This window comes from Musca vetustissima, unplaced genomic scaffold (genome assembly GCF_032173495.1).
Source record: "Musca vetustissima isolate MV318-11 ecotype Yass unplaced genomic scaffold, APGP_CSIRO_Mvet_v1 utg281788, whole genome shotgun sequence".
NCBI lineage: Eukaryota > Metazoa > Arthropoda > Insecta > Diptera > Muscidae > Musca > Musca vetustissima.
The window spans coordinates 1-18,577 of record NW_026876432.1 but is presented as its reverse complement, the minus strand read 5'-3'; the positions used below and the strand labels follow the sequence as shown (position 1 = coordinate 18,577).

Genomic DNA, 18,577 nt, shown 5'->3' with positions numbered 1-18,577 from the left:
ATTCTCTTTTGCTTTTTCGAAATTTCTCCTTCCGTTCCGCAATGATTGGCCAATTGTTGTAGCAACTTTTTAGGCCACGCCCTGAAAAATATTTCTCCTTGCAATGAACTCCACACAAATTGTCATGTCTTAAGTGCTCTCCTTGTACAAATTGTGTGTTGTTGCTGTTGTGGTTTTAACAACAAAACTGTGTTTTTTTATTTAAATGTCTCATTGTTTACTGCAAATTGCTTGCAAAACTGTTTTGTTAATCATTCATTCGCTCTCTCATCCTCTGTTTTGATGATCTGCGCCAATTTTCCCTTGCCTGCCAGCGAAGCGGTTCCATCCGTCCGTAGCACTTACCACAGCACACACAATAAAAAGCGAAAGCATTTAAATATTTGATTATCTCAAACTTGTTTTGTGCCACTACCGCCGTTGCTCTCTGCTAAGCAGCAAACATTTATCCTAAATTTCATGAGGGCGAAATCATAGGGGGTGTTTACTCATCCACTTTTCCGTCAATTGTGCGCAATTGCCAATTTCTGCATAACTCACAAACAGCGACTAGGGGTTCTCATCTTGTTGTTGCTGCCGCTGCTGTACTCTTTTAAGTGTTTTATTGTAAAAATGGCTGACTTGTGAGACTAAATCATCCCTTAGCGTTTTTGAGTGGGGTTGGATTTTTGAGTTCAAATTTTGTTGAGTGTTTTTTCTTTCGTTTCCTGTTTTGAGTATTGTTTCAATGCCACTTTGTTCCAAGATTTATTTTTTGACCAGAATTGCTTTATACATAAATCGAATCATTTATAAACTAGATCAATGGATCACGTGCCAAAGACTTTTTAAATAGTATTTATTAAGTTTATTTGAAGGACAAAACATAATTGCAAAATTTCTTAAGGAATAACATAACATGAATTAGGCAATTTATTTGTAAAAGGAATAAGATGTTTTATATTTTTAACTGATTGTCCGTCGGCATGAAAACATAATAGTTTGAGGAAAATTTAATTTGAAGTGATTAACGGATTTGAAAGAATTTTTTGTTTTATATTTCACTTAAAACATCAACAAGTGTGGGTTCCCAAAAATATCGTTTTCTTCGTCGGGTTGTTTTTATTTACTGTATATTTCTAATATTTTCAGAAACACGTAACAAATAATATTGAGGATACTTATCATTGCTAATATTAAACAATATTGAAATCTGTACATGGCAATGGGCATTTCAGATTTCTGGATATTTTTTTTTATCGAAAAGTATCAGACTTAATCTTTAATGCTTGAATTTGTATAAAAATATTAATTATCAGTATTCACTTGTTGTCATTGGTTGCCGTTAATCTTCCCCAATCAGTTCGGGTGGATATATTAGGTTGGGGAAAAAGAAATCCATTATAAAAATGTCGATAAAATCGGAGAAATGATCGAAGTTGGCCGGCTTGTTAACATTCGTAACATCGCCCAGGGTCTAAATACCGACCATATACAGTTTTAAACCATTTACACAAACTGGATTCAAAAAGAAGCTCGATGTTTGGGTGCCACACCAATTAACAAAAAAAAAAAAAAAAAAAAAAAAAAATAGGATGGATCGAATTTCCACCTACGAAGACTTGACCAAACGGACTTAAACGGACGGTGACTGGAGATGAGAAATGGATCACATATGATAACCCTGTGCGAAAACGACCATAGTCAAATAGCGGTGAAGCACCTTAAACAGTGATCAAACCAGGACTAACGACCAGAAAGGTTCTGCTATGTATATGATGGAACTGGAAGGAGATTATTTATTATGAGTTGAAATGTACACTTTCAAACCACGAAAAAACCTCTCAATATGTCAGCCATTAATGCCCAGATTTTTTTGAATTATGCTTAATACTCTTACTTTGTTCAGCAAACATTGAGAACACAGTAAAGGAGGCAGTAGTTATAGGACATCACCTTAACTCATTTCGTTCCGAGATAAAATTTTCATTTTGGGTACGCAAAAAAGGACCTTTTTGGTGAAATTAGCACCAATTTATGACAGAATCTTAATCACATTTCAATCGAATGCCTTTATTCTGACATTTTGTGTCCTCAGAGCAGAAAATATGGGTGCATGTTTTGATACATAATATTAAAAGTTTGTCTTATTCAGTTAGAGTCCTGACCACATTCTTAAAGTTAAAACCAAAATACAACAAGTAAAAAAAGTGTCATTCCTTATTGTCGACAGATAAATACCTTCTACATATGATTTGCGGAGGTCTGCAGAATAAAACACAGATATATAATATTATTATATATTTTTATATTTGATTTAATCATACATTGCATTCATTATCATGATATTTGATTATTTTTTTTTTTTTTAAATGTTGACACTATGCGGGGAAGGTACCAGAAGTAGTAGATTAGCAAGTTCCATCTTCAAGGTTGATCGATTTAAAGTAAATATATTAACATGTGCAAAGTTTGAATGCAATTGTATATTCCTTTCGCTCCATATAAAATTTAAAAATTTTCAAAATGTTGACCCTTTGTGGGGGAAGTACTAGTGGAGTGGTCCGTTTAGTCCCATCTTCCTACACTAAACAGGCAGGATTAAAATATTAGGCAGTGCAGAGTTTGGTTTGAATCGGATGCTCTGTTCGAATGATATTATTAACTATTTTTGACCATTTTGTGGGGGAGGTACCAAAAGGAGTTGACAAAATTTATTTTTCGACCAATCTTCGTTTTTGATTTTGAAAGAAATGTTGATTTTGAAAGAAATGTTGATTTTGAAAGAAATGTTGATTTTGAAAGAAATGTTACAATGCGCACAGTTTGGATCACATTGGACATTCTATTACCTAATGAGTCCCATCTTTGAACTCAATCTAGGCCTGGTAAGACCGGGCCCGAAAAAAATTATCCCTATGTATGAGTCCATAAAAATCTCGATTCTGTGACAATTTTCACGAAAGTTGCAACATATTTGCGATTCTAATAATACAAAACAATATTAAAATTTATAGAAGATATAGTGGGAAAGGTGTGGTATTGTTTGTAAATGCCTTGTTAACCTCGAAGTGAGGCTCCAGCGAAATTCTCATGCAGTTTATGTCGTTGGTCAGCTAAGTACTTCGCTTTGTTACAAGAGACATTTGGGTATGAAAGATTTTTTGTATAGAAGCAATAGCTTCTGGGGAGAATATCCCAACAAAAAAACTAAGGGAACTGATGAGGATCAGTGGCGTGATCCGAAAGTATAGTCTTCCCTGCCTTACCCCTCGGCAAACAATGACATACATTCCCCACTAATAAATAGTTGTTTTTTATAAAAACAACAAACTGGGATTCAGCCTGACTATTTTGCAAAAACAAAATACAAATGGTATCCCAAATAAACCGCCAACACTACTGAATTTATAGAACCAATTTAGTATATCAAGATATTTGAAAATTATTTGCCTTTTCTAGGTCTCCTCTTCCTTCGTTACCTATTCGTTGCCCAGATTCCCTTTCCGTGTTATTTGGATCACAAATACTGTATATATAGCTATTCGAAAAGAAACCAAATATAAGTGTTAGCCGAACATTACCAAAAACTATAGACTAAACTATATGCAAATTTCGTGACAATTGGTTCATAACTGCGGCCTGTACTTTGATTACATATTTTAAAGGACAGACGGACGGGCACACCTAGCTGGATCTAGAAGCAATATATTGCGATGTTCCAAACTACCATCAACCTATGAAATGTGCAGGATGCACTTAGCACGAGTTTTTTTTGTGGTACTGGACCGATAAAATCCATCTTCAAACATTACATATAAGTAATAGCATCTGCAAAGTTTGCTTCAAATCGGACCTTAATGTACGGAAAAGAAGAAAAACTCAATTTTATGGTATCAGAACACAAACCATTAACCTTAATGGACAGGTTCTTTATATTGGGTCTATACCGGAGTATTTCAATACCAAATATTTAGTAGTATCTATCATTTTCAGCAAAATTTTAGTGGAATACATTTCCATAGATAGAAGGTGTACTATGAGCCAATCAATAAAATATCGCAATTATAGGCTACTAATAAACACTGCTGAACAAATTCAAATAAGAAGAAATGTCCAGTGGAAAAAGGAAAAAATTACAACAGTATAACTAAAAATTAACAAAGCAACAGGGGATGGTGATTTACCGGCGGAAGTTCTAAAAGTCGACTATAGAACCGCAGCAGAGTTACATCGATCTTACATCGTATCAGCTAAGTAGAAAATAGCTGTATGGACCAGGCCAACATCTTGTAATAGAACAATCTGTAATAAAAATAGCGCAAAAAATAGAAAGCTTTCGACACCAACATGCAAAGTCCTACATGGGAAGCATGAAACAATAAGGGAGAGCCCCAGAAAATAACCCGAATAATAAAAGCGAGGATGCAGAACTCTACGCTATTCACAGCGGAAAAATAAGTCAACCGTTTCGCAACAAGGTTTTAAGAAAAAAATCTGCAAGGATATCAAAGTTGAGGTCGACCAAGAAACACCAGGTGACAAAGCCTAATCCAAGAACTATGCGAAATAATCTTAACGGCAGCTAACCCAGTAAGATGGTGATTCTTTGTGTAAGCCATATGCTCCCATCAGGAGAAACATGAACATTATGTAAAACTGAATTTATCTCAATAGTTTATAGAACATTTGCTAATGCTTGTGCCTTCCAAAATCCGTATTGTCAGTATACAATTATACTTGTGATTGACAGTGTCCGATTTAATTAGGAGTGAGACACGTCTTTATATATAAACATACACTAATCCAACTTCGTGGTAGACAGGATAAGAATTTGTTAACGTTATCTATAGAGAAGTGGTATTTCTGATTCATAATTGAGGTATGCTACAAATAGGCAAATTTAAGGCTTAATAGCAGTTCCTCTAATTTAGAGCACTCATTAGTGAAGTATCGTCTGAATTCAGATATTATATTTGAGAATCTGGCTGATACTAACGTTATCCTCAAAAGCGATGGGAATACATTATCGATTTTTATCACACATCCGTTCGATAAACATCAAATACAAAAATAAATATGCTTTCAATATTATTGGTACCTTTGAATACCAATGGTAAAAAAATTTGCATTTTTTATCCACCACGTACAGGGGTTATGCTTTTTACATAGAATTTAATTGATGAGTACTTACAATTCTATATATCATCGGTAAAGCATGGTACAGCTCTCTAGGTTAAATCCGACCGTAGAAACGTATTGTCATCTATGTTGATCTGCAAAGAGAATGTTTGGTTTAACATTCGAATATAAGTTTTTTAAAACAATTAACAGATTACGATTTATCCCAATTAATGTATTATTTTAAAAATTCTCTACTAGAAAGTGACTAGATACCAAAATTGTTATTAATATGTTACTTAATTTTGATGTAGAAGATATGAGAATATAATATAGATATTAAAAACCAGTGAGCGAAGCAGTATAGTCGGACGGGGCCGACCATACAAAACCCTACACAACTACCACGAACTCTAACTTTCTGAGGATGTTTATTTCGAGTCTGAGTAATATTTCGTGATATTTGCCCCCTCTTGCCCGATTAGAGGTCAACAGCACCCCTTCCTTACTTTTTTCTAATATTCAGTACAGTCCATTCTAATTACGACCTGATTACCTTCACGGTGGGTTATGTTGGGATTTTCGGATTATACTCGACTCGAAAACACACAAAAAATTAAGTTTTCGGTCCATTTCAACCCAAAATTTTAATCTGATCATCACCGAAAATTGTAGGCGATGTCCTTGACCATAACTGGAACTTTGTGAAAAATTTCAAAGCCATCAGCGCGATATTTCCCCCTCTAATGTGGTAATGGGTTACTAAATAATATCTGAATACGTAAGCACCTGTAAAAATTTGACTGTAACTCCCACATCTGAGTAGATACAACCACTCCTCTTGGATATAATATCAACTTCTCGGGTCTATGTCATTCAGGGGTAAATATATACGCTATAGAATACAAATTTTGTCAATTTTCACACAAAAGTCAGGGTCCATTTGACCCGCTAAATATTGACCGATCTTTATCAAAACATGCATGCTTATTCTCTGCCCCGATCCCCTTCTCCATGCATGGATCATAATTGCGGCCTCTGGAGCGACCAGAAAAACCGAAAAAATAATGTTTTTGGTCCATTTCATCCCCTAAATATTAACCGATCTTTTCCAAAAACAATAGGGGTCTTCATTGGCCAGAACCCATCCTACATGCACAATTTCCTGAAGATTGGTCCATAACTGTGGTCCGTATCGTGTTTACAAATTATAATGGACAGACGGACGGACACACATGTCTAGATCGACTCAGCTAGTCGAGATATGACGATCGGTATACTTAAAGGTGGGTCTAGTACCAATATTTCGCGGCGTTACAGACTTTTGGGGCTGCACGAAGCTGACAACATAATTGTGTAGGGTATAAAAATAAATAAATCAAAATATAAATTTAATATTGGTATACCAACATTATCAGGATATCAGTTATTATATATACACATTTTTGTAAATCAATAAAATACAGATTTACAACCATTTCTTAATCATACTTTCAGGACATAAACCTCTAAACCATCAAGACAATAATATCCATCATCCTCAACTTCATCAGTCCTTACCAACAACGACAACAAGAACAATATTAAGAATTAGTAATTGTAATATCGATAGAACAATAGCAAGAACAAGCAATAAATTAACTAATGAACCCTCTTATCAAAACTTCCATTCAATGGACACTTCAACTAAAACTCATATCTCTCACTCCAAAGGTAAATGAATACACTCAACCAATCTATTTTCTAACACAAACGTACGCACTCACACATACACACACACACCATCACACTTACTTTCATATAAAACAAGCTTCTTTAGATTACTAAGGATATTAACACTGATGAATAGTGTGTACATTGAAAGGTTCTTGGTTGGTGTTGTTGTTTCTGTAACTGTTGTTGTCGTTAATACTACAAAACCATTATTGGAAAATTGTCTACCCACACCTTTAGCCAGTCAGTCAGCCAGCCAGCAAAGAAAAATCCATTTCATTGGGTTGGTTGTAAACACCTGTCACAAGTGTCATTCGATTTAACAACTTTTGATTGTGAGAGGAGTCGGATTTTTTGTTGGAACGAAGGAAGGAAGTTGGAAAATATGTGTGTTGGTTGGTAGGGTGGTTGGATGTTTCATTTTAGATAAATTAGTGCTTGTTATTATATCAAATCAATAAAAATCTTAATGGATATTTACAATATATATTTTAGGATGTGGTCACAAAGGAGATTTAATAAAGTAGCTGTATAGAGAATAAATTTTAAGTCATAATGAAAATAGATCAAATCCATGGTTACGGATGACCCCCAAACAATAGAAAGTATACAAAGTATTCTCCACGCGCCTTGGATAGTCCTTGATAAATATTCTTCAAAAAAACCACGACTCTTTTAAGCCTTGAAAAAAGTTCTGTAAGAAATCTACGCCTCTTATAGGCCTCCAACAAATACTCTTTGTAGGCCTCGATCAAATACTCTTTATAAAATCCACGTCTCTTATAGGCTTCCAACAAATAAAATCCACGCCTCTTATAGGCCTTGAAAAAATATTCTTTAGCGTAGGGGATAATAGATTCCAAGCAACGGCTCTGATTGCCTTTAACATGGCGAAGTCCAGGCTGATCTTGGTCCCTTTTTCTCCCCGCGGTTCCACCTGGGAAGCTAATATGTGCCGCGAGTTCTCCCATAAGAACTATAAAGAAATGGGTTGAGGCGTTGGGTTGGTTGCCCACTTTCGGAAAACCCAACCTACTATGAAAAAGCAAAGAAAAAGAAAACCAAACTCCCTCAATGTTGACAACCCCCGCAAACGTATAAAGGACCACGATCTGCGAATCTGCATTTGGAATGTGCGCACGTTGCACAGAGTAGGAGGAGTGTTCGCTTTGGCGGATGTACTCAAGAAGTACAAAGCCGATATTATTGCCTTACAAGAAATGCGATGGAAAGGGACTGGCGTAAGTAAATCAGATGATTACGCTATGTATTATAGCTGTCATGAAACGAGGCGTGAATTTGGCTGGGGATTTATGGCTAACAGGAGAATGAAAGACCTCGTCTCCAGATTCACTCTAGTAGATAAACGAATTGCTATAATACGTATAAAAGCGAAGTTCTTCCACAGCAGTCTTATTTGCGTCCATGCTCCGACCGAAGATAAGGATTAACAGACATATTTTACGAGCGCCTAGAAACAGTATATGACCGTTGCCCTGAACATGACATTAAAATTCTGCTAGAAGATTTTAATGCAAAAATCGGAAGGGAAAATATCTTTAGCTCACCGTCGGAAAATTCAGCCTCCATGAAGAAACATCAGACAACGGCATGAGGTCGATTGACTTCGCGGCAGCAAAAAACCAGATTCAAGCATCTCGATATACACAAGGCCACTTGGATTTCTCCCGATCGAACAACGAGAAATCAAATCGATCATGTTGTAATAGAGGAATTCATTTATTCAGTGTTTTAGACGTCTGATCGATCCGGGGAGCGAATATCGATTCGGACCATTACCTTGTGGCAGCCAAGGTACGCACCCGTCTTAATGTAGCTGTAAAGGTGCGATCTAATTTAACACGGAAATTTGACGTCGAAAAGCTGCAAACACAACATGTAGCAGAGGCCTAATCCCCTAAACTTACCCAGCTGTTTGAAGAAAGCACCCCTTGTCCCGATAATAATATAGAAGCACAATGGAAGATAATTGCACATCCTCTTGTAGAGATAAAGAAGGAAACCTGGTGACAGATACAGACAGCGTGCTGAGGATCTGGAAGGAGCATTTTGAAAAACTTCTGATATCAAATAGTAGCAGTGAAGTGGATACGCCAGAACCGATACTAGATGACGGTATAGAGTGTATACCACCTAGTCAAGATGAAGTCAGAATAGCATTCAATCGGCTGAAAAATAATAAAGCAGCAGGTGCCGATGGATTACAAGCCGAACTATTCAAGACTGGTGGTCAGATGCTGGTAAGGAGCATACACCAGCTGATTAGTACAATTTGGCTAGAAGAATGCATGCCCAATGATTGGAACCTCAGCATCCTGTGTCCCGTGCACAAAAAAGGAGACAAGACGGTGTATAAAGCCATGTCTGCGGTAGGCATTCCTGCAAAATTAATTCGGCTATGCAGGATAACTTTAACGGGCACAAAATCAGCAGTTAAAGTCGGAAAGGACCTCTCGGAGCCCTTTAATAATGAACGAGGATTTAGACAAGGTGATAGTTTGTCGTGTGACCTATTTAACATCCTGCTGGAAAAGGTCATACGAGAGGCAAAAGTGAACAGAAATGACACTCTGTACATCAAACAACACATGCTACTCGCCTAGGCCGATGACAACGACATAATGGGTCGAACATTGAGGTAAAAGCCATATTTGAACAAAATGAGAAGGAGTCTGCCAAAGTGGGTCTGGCAGTAAACGGCGAGAAGACCAATCTGATGGTATCAACGCGCAAGACGTCCAGTAGACTCGGACCAACTGTGGAACTTGAGAACTACAGCTTCGAGGTAGTCAAAGATTTTATATACCTTGGTACCGCCATTAATAAAACGATTAACATAAGTTTTGAAATTCGGAGAAGGATAGTGATGGTCAACTGATGCTACTATGGCATGAGCAAAGAAGTCAAAAGCAAGGCCACCTCCCGCCAGACCAAACTCACACTCTACAAGACGCTGATACTACCCGTGCTGTTATACGGATCTGAAGCATGGGTAACCACGCTAGCAGATGAGGCAGCTCTTGGAGTGTTTGAGAGAAAAATTCTCCGAAAGATATGGGTCCTTGAAAAAAAAATCTTTAAAAATCCACGCCTGTGTTGGTCCTTGAAAAAAAAATTCTTTAAAAATCCACGCCTGTGTTGGTCCTTGAAAAAAAATTTATTAAAAATCCACGCCTGTGTTGGTCCTTGAAAAAATATTCTTTAAAAATCCACGCCTGTGTTGGTCCTTGAAAAAAAATTCTTTAAAAATCCACGCCTGTGTTGGTCCTTGAAAAAAAATTCTTTAAAAATCCACGCGTGTGTTGGTCCTTGAAAAAAAAATTCTTTAAAAATCCACGCCTGTGTTGGTCCTTGAAAAAAAATTCTTTAAAAATCCACGCCTGTGTTGGCCCTTGAAAAAAAATTCTTTAAAAATCCACGCGTGTGTTGGTCCTTGAAAAAAAAATTCTTTAAAAATCCACGCCTGTGTTGGTCCTTGAAAAAAAATTCTTTAAAAATCCACGCGTGTGTTGGTCCTTGAAAAAAAATTCTTTAAAAATCCACGCGTGTGTTGGTCCTTGAAAAAAAATTCTTTAAAAATCCACGCCTGTGTTGGTCCTTGAAAAAAAAATTCTTTAAAAATCCACGCCTGTGTTGGTCCTTGAAAAAAAATTCTTTAAAAATCCACGCCTGTGTTGGTCCTTGAAAAAAAATTCTTTAAAAATCCACGCCTGTGTTGGTCCATGAAAAAAAATTCTTTAAAAATCCACGCCTTTGTTGGTCCTTGAAAAAAATTCTTTAAAAAATCTACGCCTTTGTTGGTCCTTGAAAAAAAATCTTTAAAAAATCCACGCCTTTGTTGGTCCTTGAAAAATATTCTGTAAAAAATCCACGACTTTGTTGGTCCTTGAAAAAAATTCTTTAAAAAATCCACGCTTGTGTTGGTCCTTGAAAAAATATTCTTTAAAAAATCCACGCCTACGTTAGTCCTTGAAAAAATATTCTTTAAAAAATCCACGCCTACGTTAGTCCTTGAAAAAATATTCTTTAAAAAATCCAGGCCTGTGTTGGTCCTTGAAAAAATATTCTTCAAAAAATCCACGCCTTGGTTAGTCCTTGAAAAATATACTATAAAAAATCTATCCTTATTTTGGTTCTGAGGCCAAATTCCGATCAATTCACCTTCCTTCAAAAAATAATTTTTGCGTTTAATTGCATTATTAAACAATCACTTGGCATTGCAATTCTGAAGCATTACACTTCAGCACTTAACCTTTTGTACATGTGTGGGTGTGTGCGTGTTGGTGTATTTGTGTTAAAAATAAATTGATTGATTTAAAATTGTTTTCTGCAAAGCCAATTTATATCTTATAGTAGAGTAAATAATAAATATGTATGTATGTATGCAAGCATGAATACAATCAAAAGAATTCAGAAATCATTCAAAAAGGGTGGGTCAAAGGAAATTGAACTGAAATCGCCCCGAACGCACACACACACGTGTTGCTCTTTGTGAATGAATGAAATTGAAATTTGTTGTGCAGAAATTGAGTAGAAAATTTCCATAGAAGATTCATTAAAATTTGAGTGGATTTTTTTTTGCAGACAATGAATTTTGCAGCCACCCTTAGAGGAGGATTAGTGAGAGACTGAGAACGTGAGCTACACACACCGAAGTGAATGAATTTTTGCAAGGTATGCGGATTGCCTGCCCACCCATCCTTTGATGGAAAAAAGAAGGGCATGTTGAATGTTATAATGGTGACAGGATAAAGGCCAGGCTATGTAGAGTTGCTGGAAATGGTGGTGAGTCCTTTTTAGCGTATGGTGTGCGCACCCCTCTCTCATTGCTTGACTGCTTTTCTGGTGTCTGTGTGTGTGTGCGAGTGTGAGTGAGTGCCACTGTTCTAAAGTGTGTTAGAGGAATTGTGGAAAACCATTTTTTTGTTATCGACTAAACGAATTTTTAACCAACCACCTTAGATTCAGTTGTGTTTCAAACACAAACAGACAAACACGTCACCCAAAACGCTCCGTGTTTTTCGAACCGCTCGAACGATCGAATAGCAAAATATTCATATCATCGAGAGGTTAAATTGTCAAAGAAAACAAAAAAAGCCAAGTAGAAAAAAAAACAATTATTTTATATATAGAAAAAAAAAAAAATAAATAAAATCACACACACATACATACGTACTCGAAATAAAAGTGCTCAATAGAATAGCAAAAGAAATCAACAACAGCAGCAAGGATATATTCGTTGTCCTGGCAGAGTTTTATATATTGTTTTTATTTCTTGGTTTGCTTTGCTTTATTTCTCTGTGTGTGTAAATTTTTTTATTCAACGTTAAGCGAGTAGACAGTAAACGTTTGTTAACGACGGTTGCGGACACACAACAAAGGATATGAACGATTTAAATGTAAAACGTTGATGATCGTGAAAGGACGTACGTTTTTTTGCGGATGAATAAAATATATTTTGCTGTGACAATTTCCTAACAACAAATTACAAGCAAGGTTTCCCAACAAAGAAATTAATTTTTGGAAACAAGTGATTAATTTAAAAAAAAAATAAGAAAAATTTTAAAATAAAAAAAAAAAACAATGTTTAAATTGTGAAAGAAAATTAACAACAAAATATAAACAAGTGAAAAAACAATAACAATTTAAAAAGAAAATAATTGAAATCTCCTCTGAAAAAAATTATAAACAAACAAACCATGTCTTCCTCGGAACACGACGTCGATATCAGCGTGGTCTCCAGTCCTGAACCCAGTCCCATGGGCTGTGGCCAGGAGGGCCGTGAATCACCGCTACGCTCCACATCGCCGGCCCGTTCACCCGGTGCCTCTACACCCAATTCCATGCACACCCCCACCTCGGCAGCCGGTACACCTACCTCTTCGCAACACAATTATCACCAGCCCCCCGTTCATCATCTGCATCAGAGTAGCCCCACCAGCAGCAGCACCACCACAATGGCCACTGCCGTACCACCAACAGTCCTACATCATCATTTGCAACATCATTTGAATTCTCTAAATGCCGGTCATCATCATCCAGTCGCCTTACATCATGCCTTGCATGCCAGTTTTGGCCATCTCACACATCCGGCACATCAACATTTATTACAACATCCTGCCGCAGTGACACCGACGGTTGTTTCGCATTTTGCCGCAGCGGCGGCTGCTTCTTCATCGGCCGCTAATAATAATAATGGTGTTGATCGTTTAAGTCCAACACCACCCTCACTGGCGGCCCATGGTGCTCCAAAATCCCCGGAATCCACAACAACAGAGGAATCACAAAATAACAATAACAACAATAGTAAAATGCTTAATAACAATAATACGGCAAATGGTGATAATAGTGTTGGTAGTGATCAACCGTCGGCTGGCGGAGCGGCTGCTGCCGCCGCAAATGGTAAAGTTACATCGGGTAATGGTTTTACCAGCTTCTCAATTTCATCGATTCTTAGCCGTAATGAACCGACGAAAAAGAACGGTTCAAATTTAATAACACCCATACCTCAATTACCGCCGGCCACTGTCGGTGCCGGTGGACCACAGGATGCTGCCATGTTGTCAAGGTAAGTTGGGCAGGGAAGATTAATAAAAAAAATTAAAAATAAATTCAGTTCAGTTAGAATGAAAGTAAATGAAGGTTAATGTGAGAATTTATGGATTAAAATAGATTTGACCAATCTATAGAAGCCTCCATATTTATTTATAAAACAGATACGTTTTTATTAATTGGCGAAAAAATTCTAATTGAATTTCTAATTCTACAGAAAATAATAATAAATAAATTTATTTAAAGACCTGTAAAAAATGATTGGGTTATTTTTGAATTTGAAAATTATCTTAAAAATATTTGAATTTATGGAATGTTTGGAACCTTATTACAATTCTTCTATAAATCGTCCATTGTTTTCTCATATTTTGAAGTGATTAATAAACCTTAATCGAATTTTAAGCTCGGCTTCGATCATAGCCTAAAAATGGTGTGAAAATCTTGGCTCCATAACCGAATTTTAGAAACCTGCAAATAGACACGCTTTCGAAACTGAATTTTAACAACAATTTTATTGAAATAAAATTATTTTAAAATTAAAGCACAATGTGTGGGTAATTTAAATTCGGACGATGAGGTATTAGGGCGTCGAGGTTTGAAATAATTTTGAGAAATGAATTGATAAGTTATTTGTGATCCCATGAACGCAGATTTTTCTGAATTTCCACACCTTTTGGTTATAATTCCTAATAGTTTTTAATCTTCATGTACAATTTCTTAGCGGATAGTAAATCGTCCTCCAAAATTGTTCAATATACAATGTATTATCATCCAAAAATATATTATATCAATCCGATTTCAATAATAATGACCCAAGCTTTAGTTCCCTTTAATTTTAAGGCATATAGCCTTTTTCAGAGGATTTTTTAACATGAAATTCACATTCACTTAGTGATTAGAAAATCCTCCTGAAAAAACAAAAATGTTCTGGGTTCACTTTTTGCAGGCCGATATAGCTCCTATATGATTTGTTTGCACGATTTTTCGGCCGATCTGATTGAGATATTATTTTTTCGCAATGTCAGGGGATAGGGAAATTTTCTTCGAAGTAAAATATCGTGAAATGTTTTTAAGCATCCTGCGTAAATTTTTACCAGAATATGTCATGTTGAAATTACATTTCAGAAATAAAATTGGCTCAGATCCGTTATAAGGTCTTTTCGATTTTATATTTTTCTGCAATTCAGAAATACTTTTCCTACACATTTGTTCAATTTCAAGTCTGTAGAGAATTCTATCCGTATATTGGATCTCAGAAAAAACGAATTCCTTAATTTTTCCCTACTGATTTTTTTGTGTTCAGAACCTAAACAGATCAACATTCAATGTAGCAGTATTTAGGCCTTGAGTGACTAAGTGTTCCAAGCTTCGTTTGATATTTCTAAATTAAAAAAAAAACTCAATTCTGAGTCAATTTAAATGATATTACCGTTTTATCCGGCACATATTTTTCAAAAATATTAATATGAGCGAATTTGAGTTTTGTTTTATTTCTGTCTCATTTGTTACAATTCATTTTCGGCACTTAGACATCTGACCACAGGACATAGATGATCCCTAAATGGATGCAAACCTCCATTTCAGATTTTTTCAGATCCACAATTTGGATCATTTTTTTCAAATTTAAAAGATCTGATTTTTGTTTGAGCGCCAACTTTTCGTTGTCATAAATGTGACAATCCCTCGCTGTTTAAATCCAGATTAAGGAAAAAAGGAAAAAGAGGAAAAATTCAAATTTTCGAAACTTTCAGCGTCTCTAGATTGTGGGCCTCTGAATTCAAAAAATTGATTTGTGTCCATTTTTCTTATCAGGATAATGGACAGGATCAATTTTTGGACTGTGGCCGTATGTTCACACTAGCACAGCTCGGGTACAGGTTTTTTAGATGATTTATTGATCGTATTATGAGTGTGACCATATGATCAATATTATAAATATATATCCAATTTTAAATAAAAAAATGTCCTCTTATCAGCTCCTGAAAGCACAGAAATATATTCTGGGGATTTTTTTAATATCATAAAAAATTATATTTTTTATTTATTTTTTTTTTTGAAAATGTCAACCCGTTAGATTTTATTCTTTATAAAGACTGACGCTAAACATGTGTCCTTTTTGTGGGTGTTTTTCCCCAATTCCCAGATTTTCAATTCAAAGTAACAAGATTTCTGTCGAATATAAATCTTGGAATTAGTCCAACAAATCACTAATAAATTTTATTCCCATTAAATCTCTCAGGTAATGATGCATCAAATCCCCAAGCACACGTTCCACGCTCTATGCAAACTCAGAGATTTCTTATCAGGCAAACGTTTTGGCTATTATATTAATTACATAATTTTTCCACTGAACGAAAATTGACCATTTGTTGTCCGAAAATCAGTTATCTAATAACGAGACGAGTCCATCACAGTGAATCCTTAAAAGCCATCACATTTCAAATACTAACCCCTAAAAAAAATTGTTCAGGCAAACCAATTCTATAGACATAGACGAAGTAATAAAATTTTATGAAAAAAATGAAATTTGAGAACTTTTTTTATGTAACTGGAAAATAGTAGATGAAGAATAGGAAGACGAAAAAAAATATGTACAAAATTTTGCAGTTGTTGTTTGTGGAATATTTTTCTAACTGCAGACATTTTGGTAAAAGAGATTTAAAAACTAAAGCCAGTAATAAAATCGCAAGCGGACAGCAAAAACAAACCTTCATTCAAGTAGTGGCGACAACTTGGGAGGGTAAATCTCCGTTCAGAATTTTATTTTGTTGTTTTTCACCCTGCAAATAGGAGTTAAGGACTTTAGGACTAAAGAGACAGACATTTAGCAGAGATTTGTTGTTTTGCTTGTTTTCGTTTGTGGTGGTGTTTGCCGTCCCTGTAGTTAAACCAACCATAAAAGAGGGAGTGTGAATGAGCTGGATTTTTTCCGTTGTTGTTGTTATAAATTTGTTCATTTCTATTAATCAAGAGATATAAGTGCATAATGACGACAGCAACAACAACAGCAGCAATAATGAAATAAAAGCATTTAATTACAATCTAATTTCGCGCCACACATCAACACATTTTCATGCCGGATGCGAAATGCATGGCAGCTTCGGAATTATCCCATTTGATGATGATGGCAAACGTTTGCCTTTTCTGTTATCCTTGTTCGGCGATTTGTGATTTTTTTTCTGCCATGTCAATGAAATCCTTGTTACATTTGAAAACGGTTGCATGTTACATGATGACATGCCAGCAACAACAATAGTAGCAATGTTGTGGAAAAGGGAAGACGAGGAAATATATAAACAATTGTTATAATCTTATCTATCAAAAGGGTTTAAATGCATACAAATATGGTTGTGATTTTACATATAGATTGATATATATGTGTGTGTGTGTGTGCACATATGTATGCGCATATGAATACCATGAAGCTGTTCGTTCGTAAAGTAGAATTTAAACACATTATTGGGTGTTTGCAGAAAAAAATATATTTTTTTTATGAACAATTTTAGAATGGGTAGTGCTAGGATTGCACGTCAACAAATAATCTTAAATCTTAAAATCCGAAGCTATTTGATTGTATCCCTCGCGTTTAATGTCTTTATTAATTGCAAAATTTGATTGAAAACAATTAATATACTATAATTAATATTACGTTGCCTCCCGAACAAATTCGGTAATTTTTTATATTATTATAAGGCAAATTGATTTATACCACTTGAAGAGTCTTCAAAATTATATAAAAATTATATCTTCCAAATTTCGTTGATTTTAAGGAGGGTCGGAGCCTTCCAAAATTTTTTTGTTATGAAATTTTAGATCTAAGGTCAAGGGTTAATTCTTTAATTTTGGTCCAAGGTCTTATGAAGTTATATCGGGGCACTTCTTTCAAGGAATAAAATAAAGGATAACCTATTTACAATACAAGATATTCAAAGGATTTGTAATAAAAACAAATAATTACTCAATAAAAGACGATTCAATTGAGAGGGTAGCTAGAGAAGAACAAATCAAACAGCTTGCCAGGATAAGATATTAAATTACCAATAAATCGAAATTTATTAACAGCTGTTACAGGCAATATGTTAAATATCTACAAGCAAAAAAAGAACAAGCGGTCATTTGAATACCAATCTAGAGCAATTGAAGTGGGTGTTTTTTGTTGCAATTGATTTTATTGACAAGAAAAAAAACCCACCCACCTCCAAACAATTACCTTAAACGTATTTCCAATTTTAAAGGTCATATTAAGTAGTTCAGTTATTTATTTAGTTAACCTCCCCCTTATAAACAGTTCAAATTAAAACACATTGTCCGTTTTTTAATCAAAGATCAAATTACCTTGCATACAAAAGCCATTTCATTTTAAGGGCATTTGGATATTAAAAAAAAAAAACAATACCAAATAAAACTGGCTTAAATAGCTACACCCTATATCCGTTTATTTTCTGTTAATTCATTGTTAACCTTGTATATTCCTTTAATAATGATCATTTTCATTGTATTAGCTTTAACTCATCAGAGATAACTAAGCCAACCAGCCAGTCAGCGCTCAACTTATTGTGTTGACTGTTGTTGAAACCCCTGTGGTGGGTAGATAAGGATCTGGCAAGTGCTAAAATGATGTACACTCCACTCCACAGTCATTCATAGTCAGCATTGTCATGAGCACACACGCAGGCGCTCAGCCCGACACATGACGTGTGCTTAACCCTCTAATATGTATCATTTTGAAATATCTGAAAATAAATAACTTTCTTTTTTGGAAAAAAAAACGGCCACTAAAATTAAAAAAAGAAGTGTGATGGCTTTGAAACACAAAGGGAGGTTTAGATGAATATTAATGATTAGTTAATAGTACCCCAACAAAGTCGTTGAGTAATGACCTAATTATTTGAACCAACTTTCCTTTTTATTATTAAAGTCATATTCAAATGCCAATGTAAATACACGCGCGCGCCTTTCTACCGTTTTGAAGAAGAAATGATTAATGTTTGAATAATATTTTTTCGACTTTCCATTGGTTATAAAATATTTTCATATACATATTTGTTATTTTGAGAATTTTTATCTAATCCAGATTATGATAATGTATACAAATGAAATTAAATGATTAATAGAAAGACGGTAGAAATGTTTTAAATACAATATAACATTTAGGCATAGAAGAAAAAAATACGATACATAATTTTTAAGG

At 35.2% G+C, this 18,577-nt stretch overlaps 1 protein-coding gene across 1 annotated transcript; it reads left to right on the top strand.

The window, feature by feature from the left end:
- Positions 1-12,533: 12,533 nt before the first annotated feature.
- On the top strand, positions 12,534-13,402 carry LOC133321001 (homeobox protein Hmx-like; the record flags this gene model as incomplete). Its single annotated transcript, XM_061530107.1, has 1 exon — positions 12,534-13,402. A coding segment is annotated over exon 1 (869 nt), but the record flags the coding sequence as incomplete, so codon positions are not given.
- Positions 13,403-18,577: the final 5,175 nt, after the last annotated feature.